The 25,919-nt window shown below is 46.1% G+C and overlaps 1 protein-coding gene across 1 annotated transcript in view; it reads left to right on the forward strand.

The window, feature by feature from the left end:
- The window catches only part of PHKA2 (phosphorylase kinase regulatory subunit alpha 2), a 91,755-nt gene that overhangs the window by 33,957 nt on the left and 31,879 nt on the right, over positions 1-25,919 (forward strand). The window contains exons 5-14 of the mRNA XM_052663180.1: positions 4,167-4,249; positions 6,487-6,567; positions 7,669-7,767; positions 9,540-9,686; positions 11,318-11,371; positions 11,942-12,064; positions 16,803-16,898; positions 21,381-21,488; positions 23,292-23,370; positions 25,750-25,884. Of these exons, the coding sequence (XP_052519140.1) occupies positions 4,167-4,249; positions 6,487-6,567; positions 7,669-7,767; positions 9,540-9,686; positions 11,318-11,371; positions 11,942-12,064; positions 16,803-16,898; positions 21,381-21,488; positions 23,292-23,370; positions 25,750-25,884 (1,005 nt within the window). The remainder of the gene's footprint in view (positions 1-4,166; positions 4,250-6,486; positions 6,568-7,668; positions 7,768-9,539; positions 9,687-11,317; positions 11,372-11,941; positions 12,065-16,802; positions 16,899-21,380; positions 21,489-23,291; positions 23,371-25,749; positions 25,885-25,919) is intronic.

Genomic DNA, 25,919 nt, shown 5'->3' on the forward strand with positions numbered 1-25,919 from the left:
TCTCCCATAATATTAAAGGTGTTCATAAACAATTTTAGTGACTTTACCAATGGATATTCCATAATTAAACTATTCCTTTATTCTTCTGTTTACCTATCATAACTGTATTGCGATACAAACTTTGACCCTCATATCTATTTGCTTCCTTCTCTTAGTTTGATATCATTCAAAGGCTACTTATACTCATTGCCAAATTGTTTGCAGAACAGTTTACCAGTTTGGAGAAGGAAATGGCAACCCACTCCAGTATTCTTGCCTGGAAAATCCATGGACAGAGGAGCCTGGTAGGCTAAATAGCTCATGGGGTCACAAAGAGTTGGACGTGACTGAATGACTTCACTTGCATTTTCTTTTTTACTTTACCAGTTAACCACACACACCCCCAAGTGATGTAAGAGTATGTATCTTACCCACACCAGTTTCAAGAATTCATACTTTACATGTTTTTGTCATAACCAGCTGTACATTCAAGCTTGCTTTCCTGGTTATTGCCTGCTTCAGTACATGGGTGCACCTCCTGGGCAGGTGCTGAGAGCTGGCGTTTCCATGAGTTGAAGAGCCATTGCCTGTGGTTGGGGGCTCTCCTTTCCCAACCTGGCCATTGGGGGAAAATACCCACCCTGCGCTTTACTCAAGGATAAGACAGTGGTTATGCTGGGCTAAAATGCTGGCTCTGTGGAATCTTTCTGCACAAATCCCATACGTATATGAAGGCCCCACATCTCTTTCAATCATTTCTCCTCCTAGGCACACAGACAAAAGTGGAGCCATTCTTATCTTCCATCCTTCCTTGGCTCCCTCCTTCATTCCCTCCTTTCTGTCCTCACTCTTTCCTTCCCTCCTTCCTTTCATCCTTCCCTCATTCCTTATTTTCCTCCCTACTTTCTATCTTGCCTCTCTCCTTCCTTTCTACTCTCCTTCCTTCATCCTGTCCTTCCCTCCTTTTCCTTCCTTCCTTCCATCCCTCCTCCTCTCCTTCCTTCCTTCCCTCCCTCATTCCCTCTTTCCCTCCTTCCTTCCCTCCTTCCCTCTTTGCTTCCATCCCTCCCTCCTTCCATCCATCCATTCTTTACTCTTCCACTTCTTCCCTCCTTCCTTCTCTCCCTGCTTCCTTCCTCCCATCCCTCCCACTTTCCTTCCATTCATCCCTCCTCCTTTCCTTCTCATTTCTTCCTTCCCTCCCTTCTTCCCCTTCCATTCTTCCTTCCTTCCCTTCTTCCTACCCTCCTCCTATCCTTCCTTTCCTCCCTCCTTCCTTCTCTCTCTTCCCTTTCTTCTTTTCCTTCCCTCCCTGCCTCCTTTATTCCCATCCTCCCTCCTTCCTTTCTAGCCTCCTCCCTATCCTTCCCTCCTTCCTTACTTTCATTTCTCACTCTTACCTTCTCCCCTTGCTTCTTTCCTTTTCCCACCTTCCATTCTTTCTTCCTTCCTGCCCTCCCTCCTTCCTTCCTTCTCTCCGTCTTTCCTTTATGTCCTCTTTCCCTCCTCCTCTGCATGCTTTCCTCTTTCTTTCCTTCCTGTCTACCATCCTTCCGTCTTTCCCTACTTCCTTCCTGCATCCTTCCTTCCCTCCCTCCTCCCCTCCTTCCTTCTGTCCCTCCCATGAGCCTTCCCTCCCTCCTTTCTCTCCCTCTCTCACCCTGTTCTCGCTCCCTCCTTCCTCTCTACCCTCCTTCCTTCCATCTTTCCATCCTTTCCACTTTGTGCCCTCCTTCCTTCCCTCCCTCCTTCCTTCCTTTACTCCCTTCTTCCTTCCCTCCCTCCATTCCCCCTCCTTCCCTCCTTCCATCCCTCCCACATTCCTTCCCTCCCTCCTTCTCTCCCACCTTCCCTCCATCCCTCCCTCTTTCCTTCTCTCATTTCTTCCTTCCCTCCCTCCTTCCCACCTTCCATCTTCCTTCACCTTATTCCTACCCTGCTACCATCTTTCCTTCCCTCACTCCTCCTCTCCCTCCTTCCTTCCATTCCTGCCTCCTTCATTCACTCCCTCCCTTCTTTTCTACCCTCCTTCCTTCCACTGTCCTGTCCTTCCCTCTTTCCCTCCCTCCCTCCCTCCTTCCTTCCTTCCTTTCCTCCTTTCTCCCTGACTGCTTCCTTCTGTCCTTGCCCTCCCTCCTTCCTTCCCATCCTCCTCATGTCCACCCTTCCTTTCTTTCCTTTCTTCCCTACTACCTTCCTTCCCTCTCTCCTTCCCACCCTCCCTGCCGCCTTCCTTCTTTCCTTCCCCTCCTCCCCCTTCCATATCTACTTCCATTTGTCTTTCCTTCCTTCGTTCCCTTCTCGCCTCCTTCCCTCCCTCGCTCTTTCATTCCATCCCTCTCTTCCCCTCGCCCTTCCTCTCTCCTTCCCCCTCTCTCTCCTTCCTTTCATCGCTCCCTCTTTCCCTCTCTCCTTCCTTATTTCCCCTTCCCTCCTTCCCTTCCTCCCTCCTGCCTGCCCTCCCTCCCTGTCTTCTTCCTTTCTAGCCCCCTTCCTTCCTTCCATCTTGCCCTCCTCCTCTCACCTTTCCTCCTTCCTTTCTGCCCTCCTCCTCCTTCCTGTCCTGTCCTCCTCTCTTCTCCTCCCTCTCTTTCTCCCCTCCTTCCTTCCTCCCCTCTTTCCATCCTTCCCTCTGTCCTTTCTTCCCTACTTCCTCCCTTCGTTTTTTCTGTCCTTCCCTCTCAACTTCTTTCCCTCCTTCCTTCTCTCCTCCCTTTCTTCCCTCCCTCCTTCCTTCCTGCCCTCATCTTCCTCCTTCCTTTCCTTTTGCTCTCCTCCTCTCCCTTCTCTGTTCACTCCTTTCCTCCCTCCCTCCCACCCTCCTTATTTACCCCCTCCCTCCTTCCTTCCTATCCTTCCCTCCTTCCAGCCCCTTCTCCTTCCTTTCTACCCTCCTTCCCTCCATTCTCCCTTCCTGCCTCATCCTTCCTTCCCTCCCTTCCTCCTTCCTCCTCTCCTTCTTTCCCTCCTCCCCTCCCTCCCTTCTTCTCTCCTTCCTTCCTACTCTCCTTATTCTGTTCTTCCCTCCTTCCTTCCTTCCCTCCCTCCCTCCCTCATATCTTTTTTCCCTTTTGTCCTTCTTCTTTCCTTCCTTTTCTCATTCTATCTTTCCTTCTTTCCCTCCTTTCTTATCACCTTTCTTCCTTCCCTCCTTCCTTTTGCCTTTTCTCCTTCCCTCCCTTATTCACTACCTCCCTCCTTCTTTCCCATCCTGTTTCCCTCCTTCCTTCCTCCCTTCTGAAAGGTTGTTGTTGAATTATGACACCGGGATTCTTGGCCCCCAGAGGAGAAGAATTCAATCCGGAGCCAGAGACGAGGCTTGATCGCTCAGAGCTTTTGTGCAATAAAGTTTTACTAAAGTATAAAGGCGACAGAGAAAACTTCTGACGTAGGCATCAGAAGGGGGCAGAAAGAGTACCCCCCTGCTAGTCTTTAGCTGGATGTTATATAGTCATCAGCAGTCTGTTAATGAAAGAAAGGAATGTCTCAAAACTTAGAATGGCACCAGGCCCCTCACCCATAGGATGTATTTTGGGATAATCTTGGCTCCAAATAGTTCATCTTGGGCCGTAAAAGGATTAGCTTGAATCTTGAAGAAGGGCAGAGCACCATGAGGAACGATATCGGAGTATAACATACTGGTTTATCAAGTAGGTTCTGAGCCAAAAGGTAGAACCGATTTGAAGACAGTTTGGGGTAAATGCATAGTACATTAGCATAGCTTAAGATAAACATTTCCATAAGAAAAACGCATTGGTTAACTTCAGGTGAAACCAGGTGTCATGGCAACACAGAATTTTAAGAGAAACCTCCTTTTAAATTTGTATAGAGAAGGAAAAAAAATATCGCTAGTTTGTTTCTTCCTGCCGCTTAAGGGAGATAAAAATGCCTGACACTTGCAGGCTATTTCCTCCATTTGGAGACCCCTGGCCTTCCTGCCTGTTACCGTCTCACTTCCTTCCTCCATCTTTCCCTCCCTATCCTGCTCTCCCTGCTTCCTCCCCTCTTTCCTTCCCGAATTAGACATTAACTGTTATGACTGACTTCATACTTAATTTTTGATGCCCTAGTAAGAAAAATGCAAATGAGGGTATATAATTTATTTTCTAGTATAAGATTTGTCATTTGTAATTGGCAGCTCTCTCTTTACAGCATAACTCCGTAAACTGTTTGTTTTTCTTTTGTAGGCTTACGTATTATTTTCACTCTTGACGAGGTGGCCTTCATACAGAATCTTGTTTTTTACATAGAAGCTGCGTATAAAGTTGCTGTAAGTTCAAATCCAGTGTTTATTTTCCAGTGTTACAGTGTCAGGAAGGATAAAAATCACACAGCTGTTTGAGGGCCAGGTTGTCTGGGGCTGACCCGAAGGTTAGCAAGATTAGAGGTATAAGATTATGTCACCTCTGCACATAAACTGCACATTTGTGTCCAGGAACTCAGTTGGGGAGCTTTTGTTGTTGAAATGTGCCATATGCTCTGTTTGAATTCATTAGGTTCATTTTAAATAAGATCCTCAAATACCCTGTGGCATGTGTACTGGGAGCCTGAATCAGGGTGAAGGGCAACACCAGTGTCCGAGGCAGCGCACAGGGAGAGAGGCTGGACCCAGACAGGTGCCCCGGGCTAGGTGATGGGTGGAAATACCTACACACTCAGTTCCTCCAGGCTGCTGTCTGCTACCGAGAGCTGAGCCTCACACACTTGTAGAGAACAGCTAAACTGCAAAGCTGGCCAGAAGAGCAGTAATGAAAGGCTAGAGTTTGCTTTTTGTTTTTAATAAAGAGCTACCAACAAGGATCAGCAAACTTTTTCTGGAAAGGGCCAGAGTAAATCTTCTCAGCTCTTCCAGTCTCTGTGGTCTCTCTTGCTGCTATTTAACTCTGCCATTGTACTGATACCACACAAACAGCTATAGACAACCTTTGACCTCGTGAGTGCAGCTGTGGCCCAAATAGACCTTATTTCTGGATCACAGGTGTAGCAGACCGGAGTCGGTGCCAGGGCAAGCGCTTGCTGACCCCAGGTCTGAAGCAGTAATCGTCCACCAGGAGCAGTCTTTGGCTCTCCCAGGGAAACCAGGCAATGTCTGGAGACATTTTCGATGTTGACAACAGGGGAGCGGGTACTATTGGCATCTAGAGGGTGGAGGCCAGGGATGCAGCTGAACACCTTCCAGTGCACAGGACAGCCCCCCTACAACAGAGAATGAGTAGGCTGCAAATGTCAGTACCGCCGAGGTTGACAAAGCCTGGTCTGAAGAAACTGGGGAAGGCTTTGTAGAAAGGGTGGAACCGGAGTTGGATGTTGGTAGATGAGTAGGGCTCAGATAAGCAGGAGGAGGGAAAGGGGTGCGAGAGTATCAGGAATGGCTGTGAGTGTGGGGGAAGGGGAGGGGTGGTTGCGGAAAGAGAGGGGGGAGTAAAGGGTGTCTTAGGGTGACAGCTGAGTGCTCCAGAATAGTAGGAATTGTGGACAGGCAGGAAGTGTGGGGCTGGATCATAGAGGTAAGGCCATCAGAGAGAGAGATTTGAACATGATCCACTAGGGAATAAACAGGTTGTCAGGTTAGAGTCTCGTGCTATGGAGCAAGCTGATCAAAGCAGTTTCTAAGGATGAGTCAGGCAATCGGCTCCAGGGTTGGAATGAGGACGGGTTGGAATGGAAAGGCCCCACTGTGCAGAGGACTGAAGGAAGGGGTCCTGGAGTCAGCCACGAGGCCTGCATGGCAGGGAAGAGTCTAAAGTCACTCTAGTGTGTCTGAGTCTGAAATGTCTTATTCTGAAAATGTTCATCTTTCTCTAATAATGATAAGTGCCAGAATGTTGGCATTGGTCCTGTTCTTCTTGGGTTGTAAAATACTGTATATAGCATTATTTCAAAATGGTATCCAGTGCCTGGATTTCTTCAGTGAAAATATGAGCTACAAAAGTTAAGTATGTATGTATCAAGTCCTCTATGTGGACGGGCTATCCTAAGCCAATTCATATTAATTCATTTCAAAATACCAGGCAAGTTTAGTGTTCTGAGCCTCAGTTTTGACTTTGCACCCATTACTGCTGAGCATTTTTTTCTCAAAAGGTAATCTATTATTTTAAATAGTTTGGTTGATTTCACCCAGTTATAACCCATTTCTTCTTTATTCCATCTTACAGTTTAATGCAAGTTTAGACGTATTAGGTGAATAAAGGTCAGCCTTTTAAGATAAAATATTTTGTTCTCTATAAATCGTGAGTTTCTTACAAATGATTAACTTTTAGAAATAAGAAAACTGAGTGTCTTCGCATGCATTTTTGTTCTACTTGAGTATTTATTTCCAGAACTCTAACCAGAGGTCAAATAAACTGAAATCAAGAAAGAATACAGCTTGAGTGTGTAAAGGCATGAATTTGGTACCCTTTGGGAAGAGAGAGTCACATTTCATGATGCCTACAGTGACATAAAGGAGTCATTTTTCCATAGTACTTGTCATCTATTAATACCTCTCTTCACCTTTTTCTCCAACAGGATTATGGAATGTGGGAACGTGGAGATAAGACTAATCAGGGTATTCCAGAATTGAATGCAAGCTCTGTAGGAATGGCCAAGGTGACAGTCTGGTCTTGTTTGTTCTTCCTCCTATGCCTCTTTAATGGCTTTGGTTTGGTTCTTATCCTTAGGGGTTTGGATTTGATCTGGTTAGCTTATTTTTCAAAAGTCAACAGCAAGTATGAAATTCAAGTGGTCCATGTACCCCAACCAACTGAAATTATAGGTAAAGAATGGAGGTTTCCTACACCTAAATCTGCATGTGCCTGAAAATCAGTGCATTTCGCTCCTTATTATCCAGTATCATCACCCATGCATCTAAGCTCTTGCTATTATCTAAAAAACTGGATATATGATGTCCAGTCTTGTTTCCTGGGTCATAAAGAGGGCTGAAGAATATGAGCATTTTGTAGGGCAGGGCTCACATGTTTAAGAGTCTACAGGGTCAGGTCAGGCACATAATATAAACAAGTGAAGCCAGCGAGATAGAAAAATAATGGGGGGGAATGGCATGTATTGAGGACACTGCAGACTTTGTAAAGGTGTTCTAATTTAAGATCATTTTAAAAACTTCCTCAGGCCAAACCAAACATGACCATGGGGCAATTTCAGCCAGCTGGCCACCAGTTGACGTCTCTTGCCTTAGATATTTAGCATGCCTCCTCCATTTCCTCTTCCTCAAGGCTGAAGCAGAATTTTACAGAGTAAAGACTCCAGAACTATAATTTTTAAAGCAACAATAAATATTCTCTGTTAAGGTCAACCGATGGAAAACATACTTAATACTAAAAACGTTTACTTTCTTAAGTGCCAAACATGCTACTGTTAGAAGTTAACCACTGAAATAGGTGAATTTAGCCCCCCACGCCTTACACGCATGATGCTGTGTTGTTAGTATTTTGCTTTTTGGTAGAATACTAACTTCATTTTGGGAAATGGTTTTCTATTTTCTCTATCTTGTTCCTGCAACAAGGCAAAACACAGGAAAGCTCTGAAAATAAGGATAGAACACGAGTATAGGATACTTTAGCTGGATTTTAAAGATGAATTTCATCACCTGTGGGAAAACATATATGCTCGATTGCTTAATGAAAAAGAAGTACAAGATATAGGAGTGTATGTGTACTACCCATACTCAGTAATTCGTACTTGTGCTTGTAGGCAGCCCTTGAAGCAATTGATGAACTGGACCTTTTTGGAGCCCATGGAGGTCGCAAGTCTGTAATCCACGTCCTGCCGGATGAGGTGGAACACTGCCAGGTGATGGCTCAAGGTTCTCACATCCAGAGAGTAGAGACGGAGACTCATGGCAGAGAGGACTTGGGCTCCAGTTCAGATTCCCCAGCTTCCTAGCTTGGTGGCTCTTGGCTTCTTTGAGCTTCAGTTCCTTCATCCATAAAATGGGCATACTAGGACCTACCCCCACAAGGTAGTCACGAGAATCAGAATTAATCAGCTTAATTTGTCAGAGTACTTTGTGAGCCAGAAAGGACTGTGCAAACATAAGATACAGCGGTGGTGTTTGTATGGAGTCAGCGATCAAGACAACTGTGTTCTGTTGGAGGCAAAGTCAATTTTACGTTTTTTTGAGCATGTAGATGGTTTTCTCTTAGGTTTATTTCATGAGGTCCCCAGATTTGATGGTTGACAAGCAGTAGTTCACTTGGGCGGGTAGTGGAATCTTGTTAGAGGGTAGTGGCAAAATGAATGGTGGAGAGATGATATGGGAGAAATGGCAAATCAGTAAAACCTCCATGAAACACATGTTAGAGAAAGGGGTGATTTGGGGCAGATTAGGTGGCTCCATTTATCAGACAATAGGTCAGCAGTTGCTGGCAAATCAGCAAACTCTTATTTACTGGAGGCTCACTGTATGCAGGCACTATGCTAGGGCTGTGTGAGTGAGAGGCATACAAACTTGTATGCAGAGAGCTTCCAGTGGTAGTGTTTGTTTCAGGCAGAGAGAGCCTAGAGAGAGTGACTAGTTAAAGAACTGGGCTTGGGGGCCAGTTGGCTAGAGAAATTAAGCTTTGTTCTGAAGCTGAAGGGCTCCCCCCATATTTAGCCCCCTTCTAGCTCATTCCATTTTCCCCCATTAAATAGTCCTTAGTGGGGAATCTGCTGTTTCTTGGGGTGTGGTTTAATAAAGTTAAGCTGGTATGCTTCTTAATAGATGTGTAGTCCCCAGTGGAGATGGCATGAGCTCCGTAGCTAGCTGGGCCTGGGTTAGAATCCCAGCTCTGTTGCAGACTAGCTGCATGCCCATCAGCATGAGTCTCTACGTCTCCGAGTCCTCATGTGTGATTTGGACATAGTTCTCGAATTCCTTCTTCACATGGAAGAGTTAATAAGCTTGTGCTTGCAGGAATCTAGTCCCATGTCTGTACATGTTAGATCACAGGGTTAGCTCCCTTTCCTTCCCAAACTGTTCCTTATAATTTCACCTTGCTTTAGTTTACAGTGCCTAATCCAACCACCTTATAATCGAGGCCATGTTATAGTGCCACTAAGTAAGCCATTCTTTCTAGGATTAAAATAATTCTGTTTGGACCAAAGTGTTTTGCCTGTTGGTGTGGTCTTCTGGATTTGACTCCTTTAGGTGGTTTCTGAGTTATCCAGTCCAGCTGGTCACCTCCACAGAAGCCAGGCATTTCTGTCTGCTAGTCTTGTATGTGTGTTCTTCTTTGTCTTTGCAGTCAGGACACGCTAACCTGTTAATGAGGTAGTCCTTAGTTCTCCCCTGCGTGCCCTAAAGGCCCAGCAGTATCAACAGAAGGTACAGAAGGAAGGGAGCCAGTTCTCAGCACGGGCTCTAGGCATAGCACTGTTCTCCCGAACCCTCTTCTCCTGTGAGGAGCAGGACACATGGGCTGGGTAGGTGCGGTCACCCAGCAGAGGCCATGTTGGTAGGCAAAAACTCTAAAAACTGGTAAACTCATTCATATGTTCCCTTGGGGTCAAGTCATAGTCTCTAGATCCTGTATGTAACTGTTAGTGCTTCCAGGGTTAACACCTGTTTGTTTTTTGTTCAGTCTATTCTGTTCTCCATGCTGCCAAGAGCCTCAACGTCAAAAGAGATTGATGCTGGGCTTCTTTCCATTATTTCTTTCCCGGCCTTCGCAGTGGAAGATGTGAACCTTGTGAATGTGACCAAAAATGAAATTATTTCCAAGCTCCAGGTAAGCATTGGTCACACTGGTACCCTTCTGCCCTGTGTTAAGTGCCCCTTCCAGATAGTGACGTGGAGCAGCTCACTCAAGCCTGGGCTGTCCCTGCAGTCAATCTTTTGGTATCAGAGTGGACTGACAGATGGAGGTACCCAAGGCTGAGAATGGAGAGGAGAAAACAAAGTCTCTGAGCCATCAATGCCCAGGTTCTTTTCTTGCGCAGTAGAGTTTCAGTTCCAGCTGGCACATTTAAACCTCAATTCGTATCATTCCTGTGCTTCTAAGGCAGAGCTTCTGAACCCTTTAGAGATCCTAGACAGACTCCCTTAAGAATCTCATGAAAGCTACAGTCCCTGTCAGAAAAAAATGCACATGTCCCAATATCCTCCAACTTGACACATGATTTCTGGGGACTTGAAGATCTCCAAGTTAAACTGAGATTAAAAATCCCAGGGACATCCCTGGTGGTCCAGGGTTAAGACCTCACCTTTAGTGCAGGGGTGCAGTGTTCCTCTCTGGTTGGGAAACTAAAATCTTACATGCCTCACAGTCAATAAACCAAAACAGAAAACAGAAGCAATATGGTAACAAATACAGTAAAGACTTTAAAAATGGTCCACATTAAAAAAAAATCTTAAAATCCCTGCTCTGAGGTCAGATGCAGAAACTATGACACATTACACCAAACTGAGAAGGTTATACAATCCTCTAGCCAACTGAAGTTATCAGTGAAATGATAACCACAATCTGCATGTTGATGATCCCACTTAGATTTGGTGAAAAATGCTTTTAGCCTCTGGAAACCAAGGGGTAAAGGGTCTCCAACCATATCCCCGGAAGGCACTGCCTCAATTAGCCAGTAGTAAAAACAGAACCTGTTTAGTTTGTATAAGTAGGCAGAGAGTTCATGTAGAGAATGAAGCATTTCAAGGGGAGCACGTTCTAGACTGGGCTTCCAGGACACCCCAGACATTATGGGATTGGCCACTGGGAGTGCACTTGCCTCCATGGCCAGTGCTAGAACAGCCCCAAATGCTTAACTGAAGAATGGACACCCAAAACTGCAATCCAGGGATAAGGGAGGCAGATTCAGATAGCACTGCCACTGCCCTTCTTTCTTGGCACCCGAGAAGCTGGAGAGGAACACTGAAGCCTGCAGCAGGAAACCCAGCAGCCATGGCCTTAAGCCACAGGAAGCCCTACCACCTCCCTACTCCACTTCTTGCAGGATGCAGGTTTCTTTGCATCCAGAGCCTGACTGCTATGAGTCTGGAGTCACGTTGTGGCCTTCCGGTCTTTCAAGTAGAAGCAGTCCAATCAGTCCACATATCACCATGGGTGCCTTCTCCAAGCAGTGAGGGTCCCTTTGCATCTTTGCACAATACAGCAAATCAGAATGAAAGGATAGTCATTCTGTGAACCATGGAGTAATTAATCTCTCAGCCCTGACAGCCACTCTAATGGAAAGTTTTGGCATTCCCTTCCAAGTACTGATCAAACCTTATTTTGGTTTGCTTATTACTTAAAGATGAGTTTTTGTACTGATAGCAGTGAGCACTTTGTTGTTACAAAAAGGGCTGACTTGAATCAAAGAGATAAAAAAATTCTTCTGTTTCATCAAATGCTTCCTTTTGTCTTCTTAGGGGCGTTATGGATGCTGTCGCTTCCTTCGAGATGGTTATAAAACCCCAAGAGAGGTTGTATTTAAAGATTGTTTCTTCTGATTCCTTAACTGCTTCATGTCTAAGTTGCCACTGTGGCGTTCTCCCTCTGTTGATTATAAAACTTACACATTAGAATATTGGAAAGAAGTCTTAATTTTGGAGTTAGCAAGCTGGAGTTAGGCAATAGAGTAGTAAGATCATTAGGAGAGCAGCAAGCTGGTGATTTAAAACCAGCTTGCTGACAAGGACAAACAGTTCTCTCGCTCACATGTTTTTTAAAAGGCCACCTGTGGCCTCCTTTGGTTCCTTTGCCATAGTGACTGATAAAATGATGTCAATAAAACAGTCTGCCCAGCACTGCGAGAGTCAAATTTCTTCATATTTGTTATAAACTACCAAGTAATGTGTACATTTGATTTACTTTTCTGAAATTTTACCATGGATAACTGGCAAAAATAGCACCTCCTCATTTCAGCAGAATCCTAATCATACCAGTCTCAAAGCTGCCCTGAGTCAGAAAGCAAGGGCCACCCAGTGAGGCACAGTGGTATTATGTATGTAATCTGACACTACCTTTTAGAACATTTACCTGTTTGGTTCCAGGACCCAAACCGATTGCATTATGACCCTGCTGAACTCAAGCTCTTTGAAAACATTGAATGTGAATGGCCTGTGTTCTGGACTTATTTCATAATAGATGGAGTCTTCAATGGTGATGCTGTTCAGGTGAGAAAATGCTGGGCGTTGTGCTGATAATCAGCATTTTCAGGCAATGGTGTGCTGATAGTTATTAGAACATAGGGTTATGTAAAAATTCAGGGGCACTGTGTCAGTTACCTGTTGCTGCCAACAACCTTTCCTAAAACTTCGTGAATTAAAACAGCTATTGTGTTTGCTCAGTGCTGTGTAATTTGGGTAGCGCTCAGCAGGGACAAGTTTCTCTGCTGCTTCTAGTGTCAGCTGGGATCAGTACGGCTGCAGGAACCGGCCTCCCTCACGTGGTTGCAGCTTGATGCTGCCTGTTGGCCCGGAGCTCAGGTGGACTGTTGGCCTGGGTCTTCATTCTCCACTTGGGCTTCTCACAGCATTGCAGTCTCTGGACAGTAAAGCTTTTTACATGGTGGTCATCTTTTCCCAGAATGCAAAATCAGAAGCTGCCAAGCTTTCTTAAGGCTTTAGGCCCGAAACTGGCAAAGTGTCGCTTCTGTTGCATTTGGTTTTTTCAGGGCTAGTGTTGCCAAACCAGGTTTATTTTGCCAGAGCACAGCAAGCCAAAATGTTGAAATGCCGAGGTTTGCAACAAAGAGAGGGTTTATTCACAAGGAGAACAAGTCTCAGGTCTGCCTGCGTGAAGACTAAGGCTCGGGGTATTTATGGGATAAAGAATAAAGCAGCACAGTGGCCTGAAGTTGGGGAGAGGTGGCTGGAAAAAGGAGTGGTAATTCTCATTCTGCCCAACTGTAACTGGGCCACAGGTCTCTGCACATTCCAAAATGGAGGTGCTTAGCATGCTCTGAGGGTGCAGTTTTCAGCCCCCTGATGCCCCAAAGTCATCAGACAGTCGCCCATGCCTTGTTGGAGAGTGGGTGGTCCTAACCAGTCTTAACCAGCTCAGTTGGAACGAGACATAGTTGACTCCAAGTTCCTGGGAAACAACTCGAGCAAACATGGTTTAGGCTATGTGCTGCTTGGAGGACATGTGAGTCTTAAAAGCACCTTGATTAGTGAAGGCCTGTTACAGGTAAAAATAGATTTGACTAATGATTACCCTTGGTTTCAGTCCCTGCTATGTTTTCATCATTTCTCCATGTCAAGAGGAGGAGGACAAAGCCCCCTCTGGATACTTCTGCCTATAAGGGGGATAGACACAACTAGGACTTGAGGAATGAAACTGCTTAGCACTCATTTGAAAATATTCTTGATCCTGGTTTCAGGTTAACACTGTGATCTGAGCAGTTAGCTGTCAAGGCATTCACAGGCCCAAGATTGGTAAACTACAGACAAAGATGTAGCCTGAGGGGGCATGTAGAATGGCAGACGTTGTTAAAATTTTTATTCTTTTTTAGCAGTTTTATTTAGAATAAGCCAGGGATCAAGCGGGAGAAGGCAATGGCACCCCACTCCAGTACTCTTGCCTGATAAATCCCATGGATGGAGGAGGCTGGTAGGCTGCAGTCCACGGGGTCACTAGGAGTCGGACACAACTGAGTGACTTCACTTTCCCTTTTCACTTTCGTGCATTGGAGAAGGAAATGGCAACCCACTCCAGTGTTTTTGCCTGGAGAATCCCAGGGACGGGGGAGCCTGGTGGGCTGCCGTCTCTGGGGTTGCACAGAGTTGGACATGACTGAAGTGACTTAGCAGCAGCAGGGATCAAGTGAAAGTGAAAGTCACTCGGTCGTGTCCAACTCTTTTTTGACCCCATGGACTATACAGTCCATGGAATTCTCTAGGCCAGAATACTGGAGTGGGTAGCCTTTCCCTTGTCCAGGGGGTCTTCCCAACCCAGGGACAGAACCCAGGTCTCCAGCATTGCAGGCAGATTCTTTACCAGCTGAGCCACAAGGTAAGCCCCAGGGATCAAGTGTCTTACCTTTTTCCATATTGGAGTGTCTCAATCATTATCTGTTTGGCTGAAACACTTAGATATTAAATGTGGAAGGGCCACAGGCTGGGAGAAATAAGTATGGTTTCTATAATATCCTGACCATGTAGAACCTTGGCAGGGGTAGATGCCAGGGTCTTTTTTTTTTTTTTTTTTCCTCTTTAATCTGAGGACACAAGGACCAAATTTCAATTTAGTGTAGAAAAAAATAGGTGACAGGAAATTCTCTGTTGATTAGCTTAACCCAGTATCTACATCTGAGGGCTTTCTATTGTAAGTCATTCAAGGGGAGGACACGGCATAAAGGCTCGAGAACTAGGAGGTGGGGTTCTCTGGGGTGGGGGGCGCCAGTCTCCCACAGACGAGTTTTGTTGTTGCTGCTGCTTTTTTCTGGCCAGCTGTGGTTTTGCCATCTTTAAGGCTACTCTTAGCTAGTGTGGTAATGCTCAGTGCTTAAGTCAGCTCTTTCCAAGCCTGTGGACTGTAGCCCGCCAGGCTCCTCTGTGCATGGGATTCTCCAGGCAAGAATGCTGGAGTGGGTTGCCATGCCCTCCTCCAGGGGAGCTTCCTGACCCAGGGATCGATCTTGCATCTTCTGCATTGGCAGGCTGATTCTTTACCACTGAGCCCACCTGGGAAGCCCTCTCTTAGCTAATATCTTATTTAATGTATCAGCCACATAACGGATGTCCCAGCCCACAGCCTCGCTTCCTGCTATTTCTCCATACCATCACCAGAGTGATCTTATTAAGAAAAAGATGATGCTACTGCTTGTCTTAAAAGCTTTGAATGGCTTCCTGATTACCTTTGTGATGAGATACAGGCTCTTCACATTTTATAGGGTCCCAGAAGATCTGGCCCTTGTTTTCACCACGGTAGTCCAATTTCTAATTATTTCCTTTCTTGAGTTCTGTGATCCAAGCAGATGAAAACTTGTTCAGGCCTTTGGGCAGGCCAGGCTGTCTGTCCTGTCTTCTCAAATACCCAGCAACTGTCCTAAATATTCATTGGAAGGACTGATGGTGAAGCTGAAACTCCAATACTTTGGCCACCTGATGCAAAGAACTGATTCATTTGAAAAGACCCTGATGCTGGGAAAGACTGAAGGCAGGAGGAGAAGGGGGAGGACAGAGGATGAGATGGTTGCATGGCATCACCGACTCAATGGACGAGTTTGAGTGAACTCCGGGAGTTGGTGATGGACAGGGAGGCCTGGCATGCTGTGATTCATGGGATCGCAAAGAGTCGGACACGACTGAGCGACTGAACTGAACTGATGCTTTCCACCCTCAGCTTCCCCTCCCCCTTCATTTGATTCATTTTAAGTGTCTCTTCTTTGAGAAAAACTAAAAGCTTTTATATATGTCCCACAGCTCTTATAACAGCCTGGCACCTATCAGTGTATTTCCCACTTAGCTGTCAAAGAACCCTGCTAGAGATGGTCTGTATCCATCTGGGGCATATGCCCCATTCCTAGTATATACTAAGTGCTAAATGAATATTTATTAATACAGTGTTCATTTGTTCAAGGCAGATTTCTTTTTTATTATTTATTGAAGTATAGTTGAGTTACAATCTTGTGTTAATTACTGCTATACAGCAAAGTGACTCAGTTGCACATATATATATACACACATTCTTTTTCATATTCTTTTCCATTGTGGTTTTTCATAGGATATTGATAAAGTTCTCTGTGTATACAGTAGGACCTTAGTTTTTTAATTGGAGGATAATTGCTTTACAATGTTGTGTTGGTTTCTGCCGTACAACACTGCAAATCAGCCGTGTGTGTGTGTGTGTGTGTGTGTGTGTGTGTGTGTGTGTGTGTGTGTGTGTGTGTGTGTGCTGGCATAGGAGACACAATCTAAGATTCATTTTAGTTTTTGAGAGCTGCCTCTGTTGAATGCTGAAGTGTTTCAGAAGTGGCAGTAAGCTTGAAATATTAATATTCCCTCTTTGTTGACTTTTATGCTTTAGTGATTTTCTTGGGTCTTATGTTTTCTGTCTTTTTACCCCAGGACTGACAGATCTTAAAAAGATTGAGTTGGAATTTCAATTATGAACAAGTTTGACAGTTACCAGAAACAAAAGGCCAAGGAGACAGAAAATCCTATGCTTAGTACCTTATTTTGTAGGTCTCACAGGATTTATTATTCTTACCCCCCATGCTGTCTCTTCCACTCATTTTAAAAGTGATGCACCCCATTATGCTTTGCTGTCCATAAATGTAAGAAGAAAAGAACATGAGATCTGAAAGGCATTTGACTCTCCAAAGATGAAATGTGTTAAATAGCTAGGTGGCTGGTTAAGGGTTTTTTCCTCACCATTTCCCTTTTAATGCATAGGTTTTTGTCACTGCTTTTTAAATTTAATAGAAGCGTTTACATCAAAAGCTTTTCCTGAGTGGCACATCCTAAGTATTGGGGTACATGGATCATAATACACACACTTTCTTTTCTTCACATCTGATTCGTTCAGCAAACATTTCTTGAGCAAGTTTGAGCGTTTTTTCAGTAGAAGACTACCAACAGGTGGAAATAGGATATACTGCTTAAGATCTGGCCTCCACTCCAAAAAGCTTATAGTCTAGCTGATGAGACAAAATTGAACTATGTGAGAAGTTAAGAGTGAACTATTTAAATCATGAATGAAAAACAACACATAGAAGACCAGTTGCTTTTCGCTCCTCCTAATGTTTGATATCAGCGACAGTCCGGGCTCCTCTTGCACTCCATGAGCTGCAGGTTGTTTGTGCATTTCTTAGCCCTGTGTGCTACTTCTAATCTGTTTGTTGCCCAGAGAGCTGTTTTCTGTCTTGTGCTGTCTTTTCACCCCATGGGTCATGCTGCTGTTTTCTAGGTCCAAGAATACCGTGAAGCCCTGGAGGGGATACTGATCAGAGGCAAAAACGGGGTCCACTTGTTGCCCGAACTCTACGCCATTCCGCCTGACAAGGTAACCGTGTACTTCATTATCTAGAATGAAGTGAGTTGGGCTTGGCCATTTGGTATTTTTCATTCCTCTTTCAGACCTAACACTTTTTCTCCAGAAGTGGTTTCTTGAGTCTTGGGTAGCATTGCTGTTTATCACAGAAGTTACGGATTTGGAGCCATGCTCGACCTGGAGGTTGCCCAAGGGAGGCGTTAGTTGAGGACCTTCAGAGGGTACCTGTCCTTCTTCCGAGCTCAGGACCAAGCAGGCCCTAAAATCACAGAACACTGTTGGGCACCATGTTGTTACACATTTCTATGGAAAAAGAAACCAGACAAAATCTCCCTGGGAGAGGGGAAGAGATGTACAGGCATACCTTGGTTTATTGCCACTTTGCAGGTAACTTTACATTCTTTTTTATTTTTTACTTTTACAAATGGAAGGTTTGTGGCAAGCCTTCATTGACTTCTTTGCAATAGTATTTGTTCATTTCATGTCTCTGTCACATTTTGGTAATTCCCACGTTTCAAACTTTTCCATTATTACGGTAATGTGTGATCAGTGATCTTTAATGTTACTACTCGTGAACTTGATGAAGGTTTGGGTCATGGTTAGTATTTTTTAGCAATAAAGTATGTTTAAATTAAGATAGGAATATTTCTTTTAGACATAATGCTGTTGCATACTTAATAGATTACAGTATGTAAAAGTGTTAAGTCGCTCAGTCATGTCCAACTCTTTGTGACCCTGTAGCCTGCCAGGCTCCTCAGTCCATGAAATTCTCTAGGCAAGAATACTGAAGTGAGTTGCCATTCCCTTCTTCAGGGGATTTTCCCAACACAGGGATCTGAACCTGGGTCTTCTGCATTGCAGGTGGATTCTTTACCATCTGAGCCACCAGGGCAGACCTTGGTATATAGTGGTATAGTGTGAACATAATTTTTTATGCAGTGGGAAACCAAAAGTTTTGTGTGACTCCATTTATATTCATTTTATTGCAGTGGTTTGGAGCCGAGGTCTGCCTGTACAGGGGTAGTTCAGAATCTCTTCCTTTCAGTTACACAGTTCCTGAGCTAGAGCTTGAGTGATCACTTAGAAGCCATTCTATATCAGGAAAAGAGAAACTGGCCATTCCAGGAAGATGCCCAAAGGTAGTTTTGCTCTATTCACTTTCCTAAATTGGGTCATGATGGATTGATATATCTTAATGGGAAGATTTCCCTGTACATATCTTATGTTATGCAGAGAAGAATTCTCATTTCAAGGCTTATTCTCTCTTGAATGTTCCTGTTGCTTTAAAGCTTCATTAAGACATTTTGGGGCAGAAGAGACTTCAGAGAGCAAGGTTCATCCTCCAGCTGACAGGGCCTACACTAGAGCATAACCCTGCAGTCACATAGCAGCTTGGGTCTAGGAGTTTGTGGTAGAATCAGGCCCACAAGCACATGGTCAGGGGACTGGTAAAGGCCTTGGAAATTATCTGCCTCAGTTCAAAGAGGCTGTGGAATCTGTCAGAGCTCAGACAGCACTGGGCTCTGCTTGGAATTAGACCCTGATTCAGGGCCTCCTGACAATCGCACCCTGCTTCCCAGTGGGTGGTGCATTTTCTGGGGGGGTGGAGTCCGTCATTGTACAGATCAAACCATGGAGCCTGCAGGGGCTGTTTCCTTTCTGACTGTTCAAGGCCTAGATTTCCTGCAAATGTATTCATTTTACTATGTGTGATGTGGATGTGTTGTTGGGGGTCTGGGTGCAGCTGACGGTGGGAGCTAGGTAGTTACTTCCTAGCAACTGTGTGTTCAGGTTGCCCCTTTTCCAGAACTGAGGTACTTGACAAGACTAAGTTAGTCATGGAGGTAATTTGGAACCTGGAAGCAGAGCAAGGGAAACTGCATAGCTTCAAGGGTATTTTACCTATTTTATAGTAGAGATAACCATCCATCCATGTTCCACTAAAAGGCACATTTCCTGACTGTAGTAAATGCTAGGTGTTATATGCTTTTCTTGGGAATATTAACAGTTCTGGCTGCACGGTGTAAAAGGTTACTCTGCAACTTTTTCTCATCTGACCTCCATGCTTATACTTGTCATTTCAGCGTCCTTGTTTAATCCAGTATATTTACACATCGGCTAGGCACTGATTTTGAATATTCTTTAGAGCACAGTTTGTATTGGCTGCTTCCAGATGACAGCTGGGAAGGTTCACCCATCCCATCAGTAATATGGAGAGACTGCCGCAGACAGAGCCACCCAGACCCCTATGGCACCTTTGTGCAAATTAGAAAAAGGGCCTCATTCTTGGAGCAGCCACAGCCCTGGGCCAAGGCGGCATCCGGCCTGGGTTCCAGCATCACTCATTTCCACAGCCGGACATACTTCTGCAAGGCACCACTGACCAACGGGGCCTCCGTTGAACAGCCTGAGACTCAGGCAAGCGCGCCCAGCAGACGTGCTTGGAGCAGCTGCTCTGGGTCGGGCAGCACGCTAGGTGCTGGGGCACAGAGGGGTCATGATCCTAGCTCTCCCTCTGCCGGCTTGCAGGCTAGGGAGATGGGAGGAGCAAGTACACGGACTGAGGGCAGATACCGGAGTGCCGTGCTGGTGGCAAAGGCTTGGTGCCTTAGAGGACCTGCAAGCTGATTGGAAAGACTGAGGTGGAGAGAGGGAGACGCACCTCCACGGGGAGGCAGGAGCTGGCCGTGGGTGGAAGAAGGGCAGAACTGGGCTGTCTTCTGTTCTTTGCATCGACCTGTTCCCATTCCAGATCTGTGCAGTCTTTCTTAACACTACTTACATTTCAAAAAGTTTTAATGTACCATCTGACTGTAAAAGTAATCCTGCAAACTGCAGAACATTCAACATTCTATAGAAAGAAAATATTTCTCTCTAATTTTACATTGCAGTGTTTTGGAGAATCTCCCTCCACTTTTTATCCTATTTGATTACTCATAACATTTAATTCTGTTCCGTTGACAAGCTTAAGTTTGTCTTAGTTAACTACAGTAAAATTTTAAAAATTTACTGAATATATTCACATGGGCTTCACTCATAGCTCAGTTGGTAAAGAATCTGCCTGCAACGCAGGAGACCCTGGTTTGATTCCTCGGTTGGGAAAATCCTCTGGAGAAGGAATTGGCTACCCACTCCAGTGTTCTTGGGCTTCCCTGGTGGCTCAGCTGGTAAAGAATCTACCTGCAATGCGGGAGACCTGGGTTTGATCCCTGGATTGGGAAGATCCCCTGGAGAAGGGAAAAGCTACCCACTCCAGTATTCTTCGGCTTCCCTGGTGGCTCAGCTGGTAAAGAATTCGCCTGCAGTGCGGGAGACTCTGGTTCCATTTTCCATTCCTAGATCAGAAAGATCCCCTGGAGAAGGGAAAGGCTACTCACTCCAGTATTCTGGCCTGGAGAATTCCACGGACTGTGTAGTCCATGGGGTTGCAAAGAGTCGGACACGACTGAGCAACTTTCCCTTTCAGTTTCATATTAACATCACTGATGTTATTAATCCACAAGCAGAGAATAACTCGCCTAATGTTGTTTTTCCTTTGGAGGAAGATGTGTTTTCTATTTCCTTCAACTGGTTTGTTTTCTAGAGAAGGAAATTCTCCAACCCTCAACCAACAAACATTGTAATGATCAAAAACCCAAAGGTCAGCATGGACTTGACAACAGAGAAGGTTCCAGACCGACTTTTACAACATATAGCCAGCACTGCTCGTCAGAGAGAACTGTAGCTTGTTTTAATGAGTCAAAGGCCCCCAGTGGATTCAGCGTTTTGAGTCCCTGATGGAAAATGAGTGATCTAATAAGACCCTGACGCTGGGAAAGATTGAAGGCAGGTGGAGGAGGGGACGACAGAGGATGAGATGGCTGGATGGCATCACTGACTCGATGGACATGAGCTTGAGCAAGCTCTGGGAGTTGGTGGTGGACAGGGAAGCCTGGCGTGCTACAGTCCATGGGGTTGCAAGAGGTGGACACGATTGACTGAACTGAATAGTATAATTGTTTTTCCTCAATGAATAGCGCCACCTTCTGGTAATTTTCTTGCATAGGCACACGGAGTTCATGAACACCTGAGGAGAGCAAGATAGAAAGCTGACATAGCATCCAGAACTACACTGCCACGGCTGTTGACTGATGTTTTGGATTATTGTGCCCATAATACAGCCAAACATAAGCATGAGATCTGAAATTTCTTGTCGCCCAGAGCTGTGCTTAAAGAAGGCAGGCCTGACTTTCAGAGCCTATCTCTCTGCCTTTTGCCATCAGTGTGCTTGTGGGCAGAGCATTGCTGCAACCAGGCCTGGCCTGGAGTCCCACCTCTGCTGCTTTTAGCCACGTGGCCCCCACGGGCCTCAGTTTTCCTGGCCTCCCTGTCCCAGCTCTTGCACAGAATTGGTCTGGAGAATCAAACGAGTAGCACTTTTAAATCCTCTGTGCACTCCCCACTGGCTGTTTTATCCTCTGATGTTCTAACTTGGGGTTTTCCTCTCTTTGCCAGGTGGATGAAGAGTATAAGAATCCTCACACGGTGGATAGAGTTCCCCTGGGGAAGGTGCCCCATCTGTGGGGTCAGTCCTTGTACATCCTCAGCTCCCTCTTGGCAGAGGTAAGGGACTTGAGGGCTTCATTGCCTGGAAACTATCTGATTGGAAGTTCAAAGGACCCTGGAGGAGCACAGGGGCTCTCTATTCAGTGTGGCTGTGAATGTCCTTTGCATCTTCATGGCGATAAAGTCAACTGATTGGGGTTGGCTCTGAGGCTGAAGGCCTGGACTTGGATTCACCCTTACAGTAAACAATTTCGGGGTCACCTGCAAGCCAAGCACTCCCTGTCTCTCCCCCAACACCCCTTCCCACTAGCATTTCCCATCTGTGGCTAGAACGTGGGTGAGTGGACAGTCAGGAGGAGGCTGGAAACTTTTCGGCCAAGGTCCGCACATGTGAGAGAAACACGGTTTGGGAAGCTGCTGCACATGGTCTTGACTCTACAGTGCTCTCTACAGGAAGGGGCAGTGGCTGGTTTTCTGTAGTGAATTTTGTGTCAGATGTTCCCTCAGGCCATAATACCCCTGCTGCCTCTGACTCATTCCTTCTTGTGAAACAACTTTTTACCCCCAGGCTTACGTTTTTAAAATACAAATGCTTTTGTGACAGTCCTAAGTGTGAGTGCTTTTTATCACTTGGCTCCTCATTCCTGGGAGGATCCTGCTCAGCTGAGTGTCTGGACCCCTGGGGAGGGGTGCGGGGGGGGGGGGGGGGGGTGGGGGTGGGGGGGGAGGGTGGTCGGGGGAAGCCTGGGGAGCAGTGGATTGGATGTCACTGGAGTTCCAGGTATGTGAGAGAAGACCCAGGTAAAGCTGTCACAGTGCAAGTGGCCCTTAGGTGCTGAGATGGAGTAGTAGTTTCATGGACACGATCATCTCTGCAATGTCATGGACATGTCCTTGGAAGTGCAAGCTGTGTCTTATACTTTTTTCTTTATAAGTAGGGGAAAATCATATACCTCCTTTGGAAAGCCAACCCTGCCTCTGACTACCTCTGTAAACTTGGGCGGGTCTCTTGACTTCCCTGAGCCTCACTCTTTTCATCTTTATTTACTTTTTTATTGTTCTACAACTTTTGTTTAAATGTAGTTTTTTGTTTTTTTTTTTTTAGTTTCTTCATCTTTAGAGTGAAGAGGTTGGGTTTGATCATCTCTGATACAGTCCAGCTCTGATTTCTGTATCAGTGAGATCGGGAATAAATCCCTCTGCTTTTGTTTCCTCCTCCCACAATGAGGGCCCTCATGTAGGCCCAGCATAAGGTCCACATTGTCCTCAGGACTCCCAGAACACCTTGGTCCCCTGTCTTAGGGTACCTGTCATTTATAGATCATGTGAGGAAAGCCACATTCAGAGAGTACTCTGCCAACGGGAGGAGGGGGGGGTGTTTTTTTGTTTCAGGACAGTCAGCTCTGGGCCAAGTCCTCATTCTGCCCCTCATCCTGAGCTCAGTGCCTTGGTTTCCTGGTTTCTCAGTGCATTGGTTTCTCAGGCCAAGGCACCCGGTAAGGTGGTGTGAATGGTGGTGCCTACCCGTTAGGAGGACTGTGCAACAGTGCATGTACAGAGCTCAGCACTGTGCCTGGTGCGGGGTGAGGGTCAGGGAGCACGAGTTACCCTTATTCTCCCACTCATACAAGGTTGGCGTGTTTGACTACCCTGGAGAGCTGGCTGCTATAAACACGATAGAGTGCCATCTAAATGCTATAGTGCACAATATGTTCAGAGAAAAGCAATTGCCTTGGAAAAATATAAAGGACTAAAATACTGAAGATCTTGAGCCTCCAGATATTTTATTTCCAAACTTAGGTTTAACGTGAACTTTTAGTTTATCAGTGTATCATGGCATTAATACTCCTGTTTTCCTAGGGATTCCTTGCTGCTGGTGAAATTGATCCCTTGAACAGAAGATTTTCCACTTCGGTCAAACCTGATGTCGTCGTACAAGGTTTGTGTTTCGTATTCATATTGAACTTTGTAAAACCAATGCGATTTTTACAGCACATTTAATTTTTATCTAGTTATTTTTTATTATTTTTTACTTTATTTTACTCTACAATACGGTATTGGTTTTGCCATACAAAGGATGCTTGGGGCTGGTGCACTGGGATGACCCACATTTAATTTTTTTAAAGACTGTGTATGGATATACTTTAGCATATATTAGTTCTGTGAAGTATGTTCTATAACTCAGCAGCTCCTAATCTCAGAGTTGGTTTCTAGCCAGCAGTTTTCTGGAATCTAAACCTTGATTGCAACTGGGGCACAAGTGATTCATTGAGCATCATTTTTCATAACTGCTATCCTTTAAAAAGTAGAATGTGACCTTGCTGAAAACTCAAAACCCAAGTGAGAGTTCACTCATTCCTCCCTTGGAGGTCTGACTTCTTTCCAGAGCCGCTGGTCCATGTTCTCACCTGCCTCCCCTCCTCTCCAGCCAACACTTCCATGCAGTGCTGGCTCTGACTGCCCTGTGACTTCCCCTCTCTGTGCCTCAGGCTCTCCCTCCCAGGGGGGACTCTCCCTCCCAGGGGGGACTCTCCCTCCCAGGGGGGACTCTCCCTCCCGGGGGGACTGTCCAGGAGTGCACACGCCTCAGAGAGCGACCTATACACCAGCTAGTATCAGCGCATTGTATCTATGCCTGTGTACCCTAGTGTACACTGTACATTTCTTAAGGATAGCAGCCTTATTTTTGTAGCTTCTGTATTGCTTGATACACACACACTCAATATAACAAAAGCAATTATTGAGAAAATGAAAGGGAACCCTATCTGTGGCCACAGATGCATTTCACTGCACTTGCCCGGGTTACAGCAAAGGTCGTGTGCAGGCAGGTCATCACCAGTCAGTGCTGTGTCCCAGGCCTGCCGAGACACGCCCAACCATCACAGCATCCTGATGAGGTAGAAACTGTGATGATCATGGTTATCATCCCCTTCTTACATGTGAGGGACCCACAGCTGACCCCACTGTCTCTGCCTGTCACTGGAGCGCATGCTGCCAAGTGATCCCTTCAGTCCACAAGGCCGCTTTTCCAACTGCGGGCTGGCCAGCTTGATGGAGCCTGAGCACCTTTTTTTTTTTTTTTTAATGCAACAGAAGAAAACAGAGTAGAAAATATCAGAGGTTGTGGCCTGGAGGAATGGGCAGTCCGGTCTTGGAAACTTCTCTGCGTGTGGCTCTGTCATATCAGCAGGCTCACAGGTCTCCTCTGAAAGAGTTACTCTCACACAGTGACCGCTGTGTGGCTGTGATCCATGTGGACCTCTGCATGGTGTTGGAAGCTTCCAGAGAGACGGATGTGAAGGGTAGCTGCTGGCCCACTCCTGCATGGCCAATGTCCCCATGCTGGGGCCCAGGGATTACCTTACCATCTCTGTTAAGCTGTAACTGCAGGTTCCCCTCACAGCCTTGTTGTGCGGCTCAGATGAGGTCATGGGTATTAACATACTTTGGAGAAGTCTCACATGCTATGTAAGTACAAGGTCTCAGCTGCATTTGTAGGTATCATAGCTTCAGGAGTCACTGGCCTCAGGGTTCAGTGGTAGGGCTCAGGGGGCTACATCAGCAGTAAAGAAGTCTTTCCTCTGGCCTCAACACCACCCCAAACTACTCCAGTTCCTAGCAGGCTCTATGCAGCTGGACCCGACAGTGGCCACTCTCTGTGTGGCCAGCTCCCTTTTTCTAGCCCCCTCCCTGACACTCCTTCCCTTTGTCAATGCATGATCCCTTCTCTTAAAAGCCGGTGGTACTGGTACAGCAGGAATGGGGTCTAAGCCCATCTCAAACCCCACATCCCAGAGCCCTGCCTGCCAGAGAGCCAGATGCCCAGCCTCGCTCCATGGAGATGGGCCCCAGCCCGGCCCATTGGGGTGTGCGACCCACCTCTGGAGTGGCTCTTGCCCACCAGCGGGGTCCGTGTGCTCTGCTTCCCAGTGAGCCAGGCTGCCCCACTACCACCAGCCCACAGGTAGGTCCACCCTTCCCTCTCTCCTGAGTGTATAAAGCTCCTCACCATCAGTCAGAGAGGCAGGACGTCAGTAATTTGGCTTGTGACCTGTTGCAAGCCATTTCTGCTGGTCTCAGACTGTCTTGTACGTTGAGGGCACTTGTTAAATATGCAGTGTAGGTGTTGAGGGGAGATGAGGCCAGAGAGAACTGGGAAGAGCGACAGGAAAAGTGCTGTCCATTTCAAAACCTCCCAGCCTGTGGCAAGCCTGCTCATGTGTCTAAGACAGATCAGAGACAAGAGCAGACAACAGCGAGTGTCTGTGAGGGGACAAGGGCCACCGTCTTAATGTAGACACTACGTTCTTGTTCACAGTCACTGTTCTGGCAGAAAACAACCACATTAAGGAGCTGCTGAGGAAACATGGGGTCAACGTCCAGAGTATCACTGACATTCATCCAATCCGAGTCCAGCCAGGCCGCATCCTTAGTCACATATATGCCAAGCTTGGTAGGTTTGGGGAAGTAGCAGGGTGTTTTTGGGGA

The sequence above is a fragment of the Budorcas taxicolor genome, chromosome X (genome assembly GCF_023091745.1).
Source record: "Budorcas taxicolor isolate Tak-1 chromosome X, Takin1.1, whole genome shotgun sequence".
Taxonomy (NCBI): domain Eukaryota; kingdom Metazoa; phylum Chordata; class Mammalia; order Artiodactyla; family Bovidae; genus Budorcas; species Budorcas taxicolor.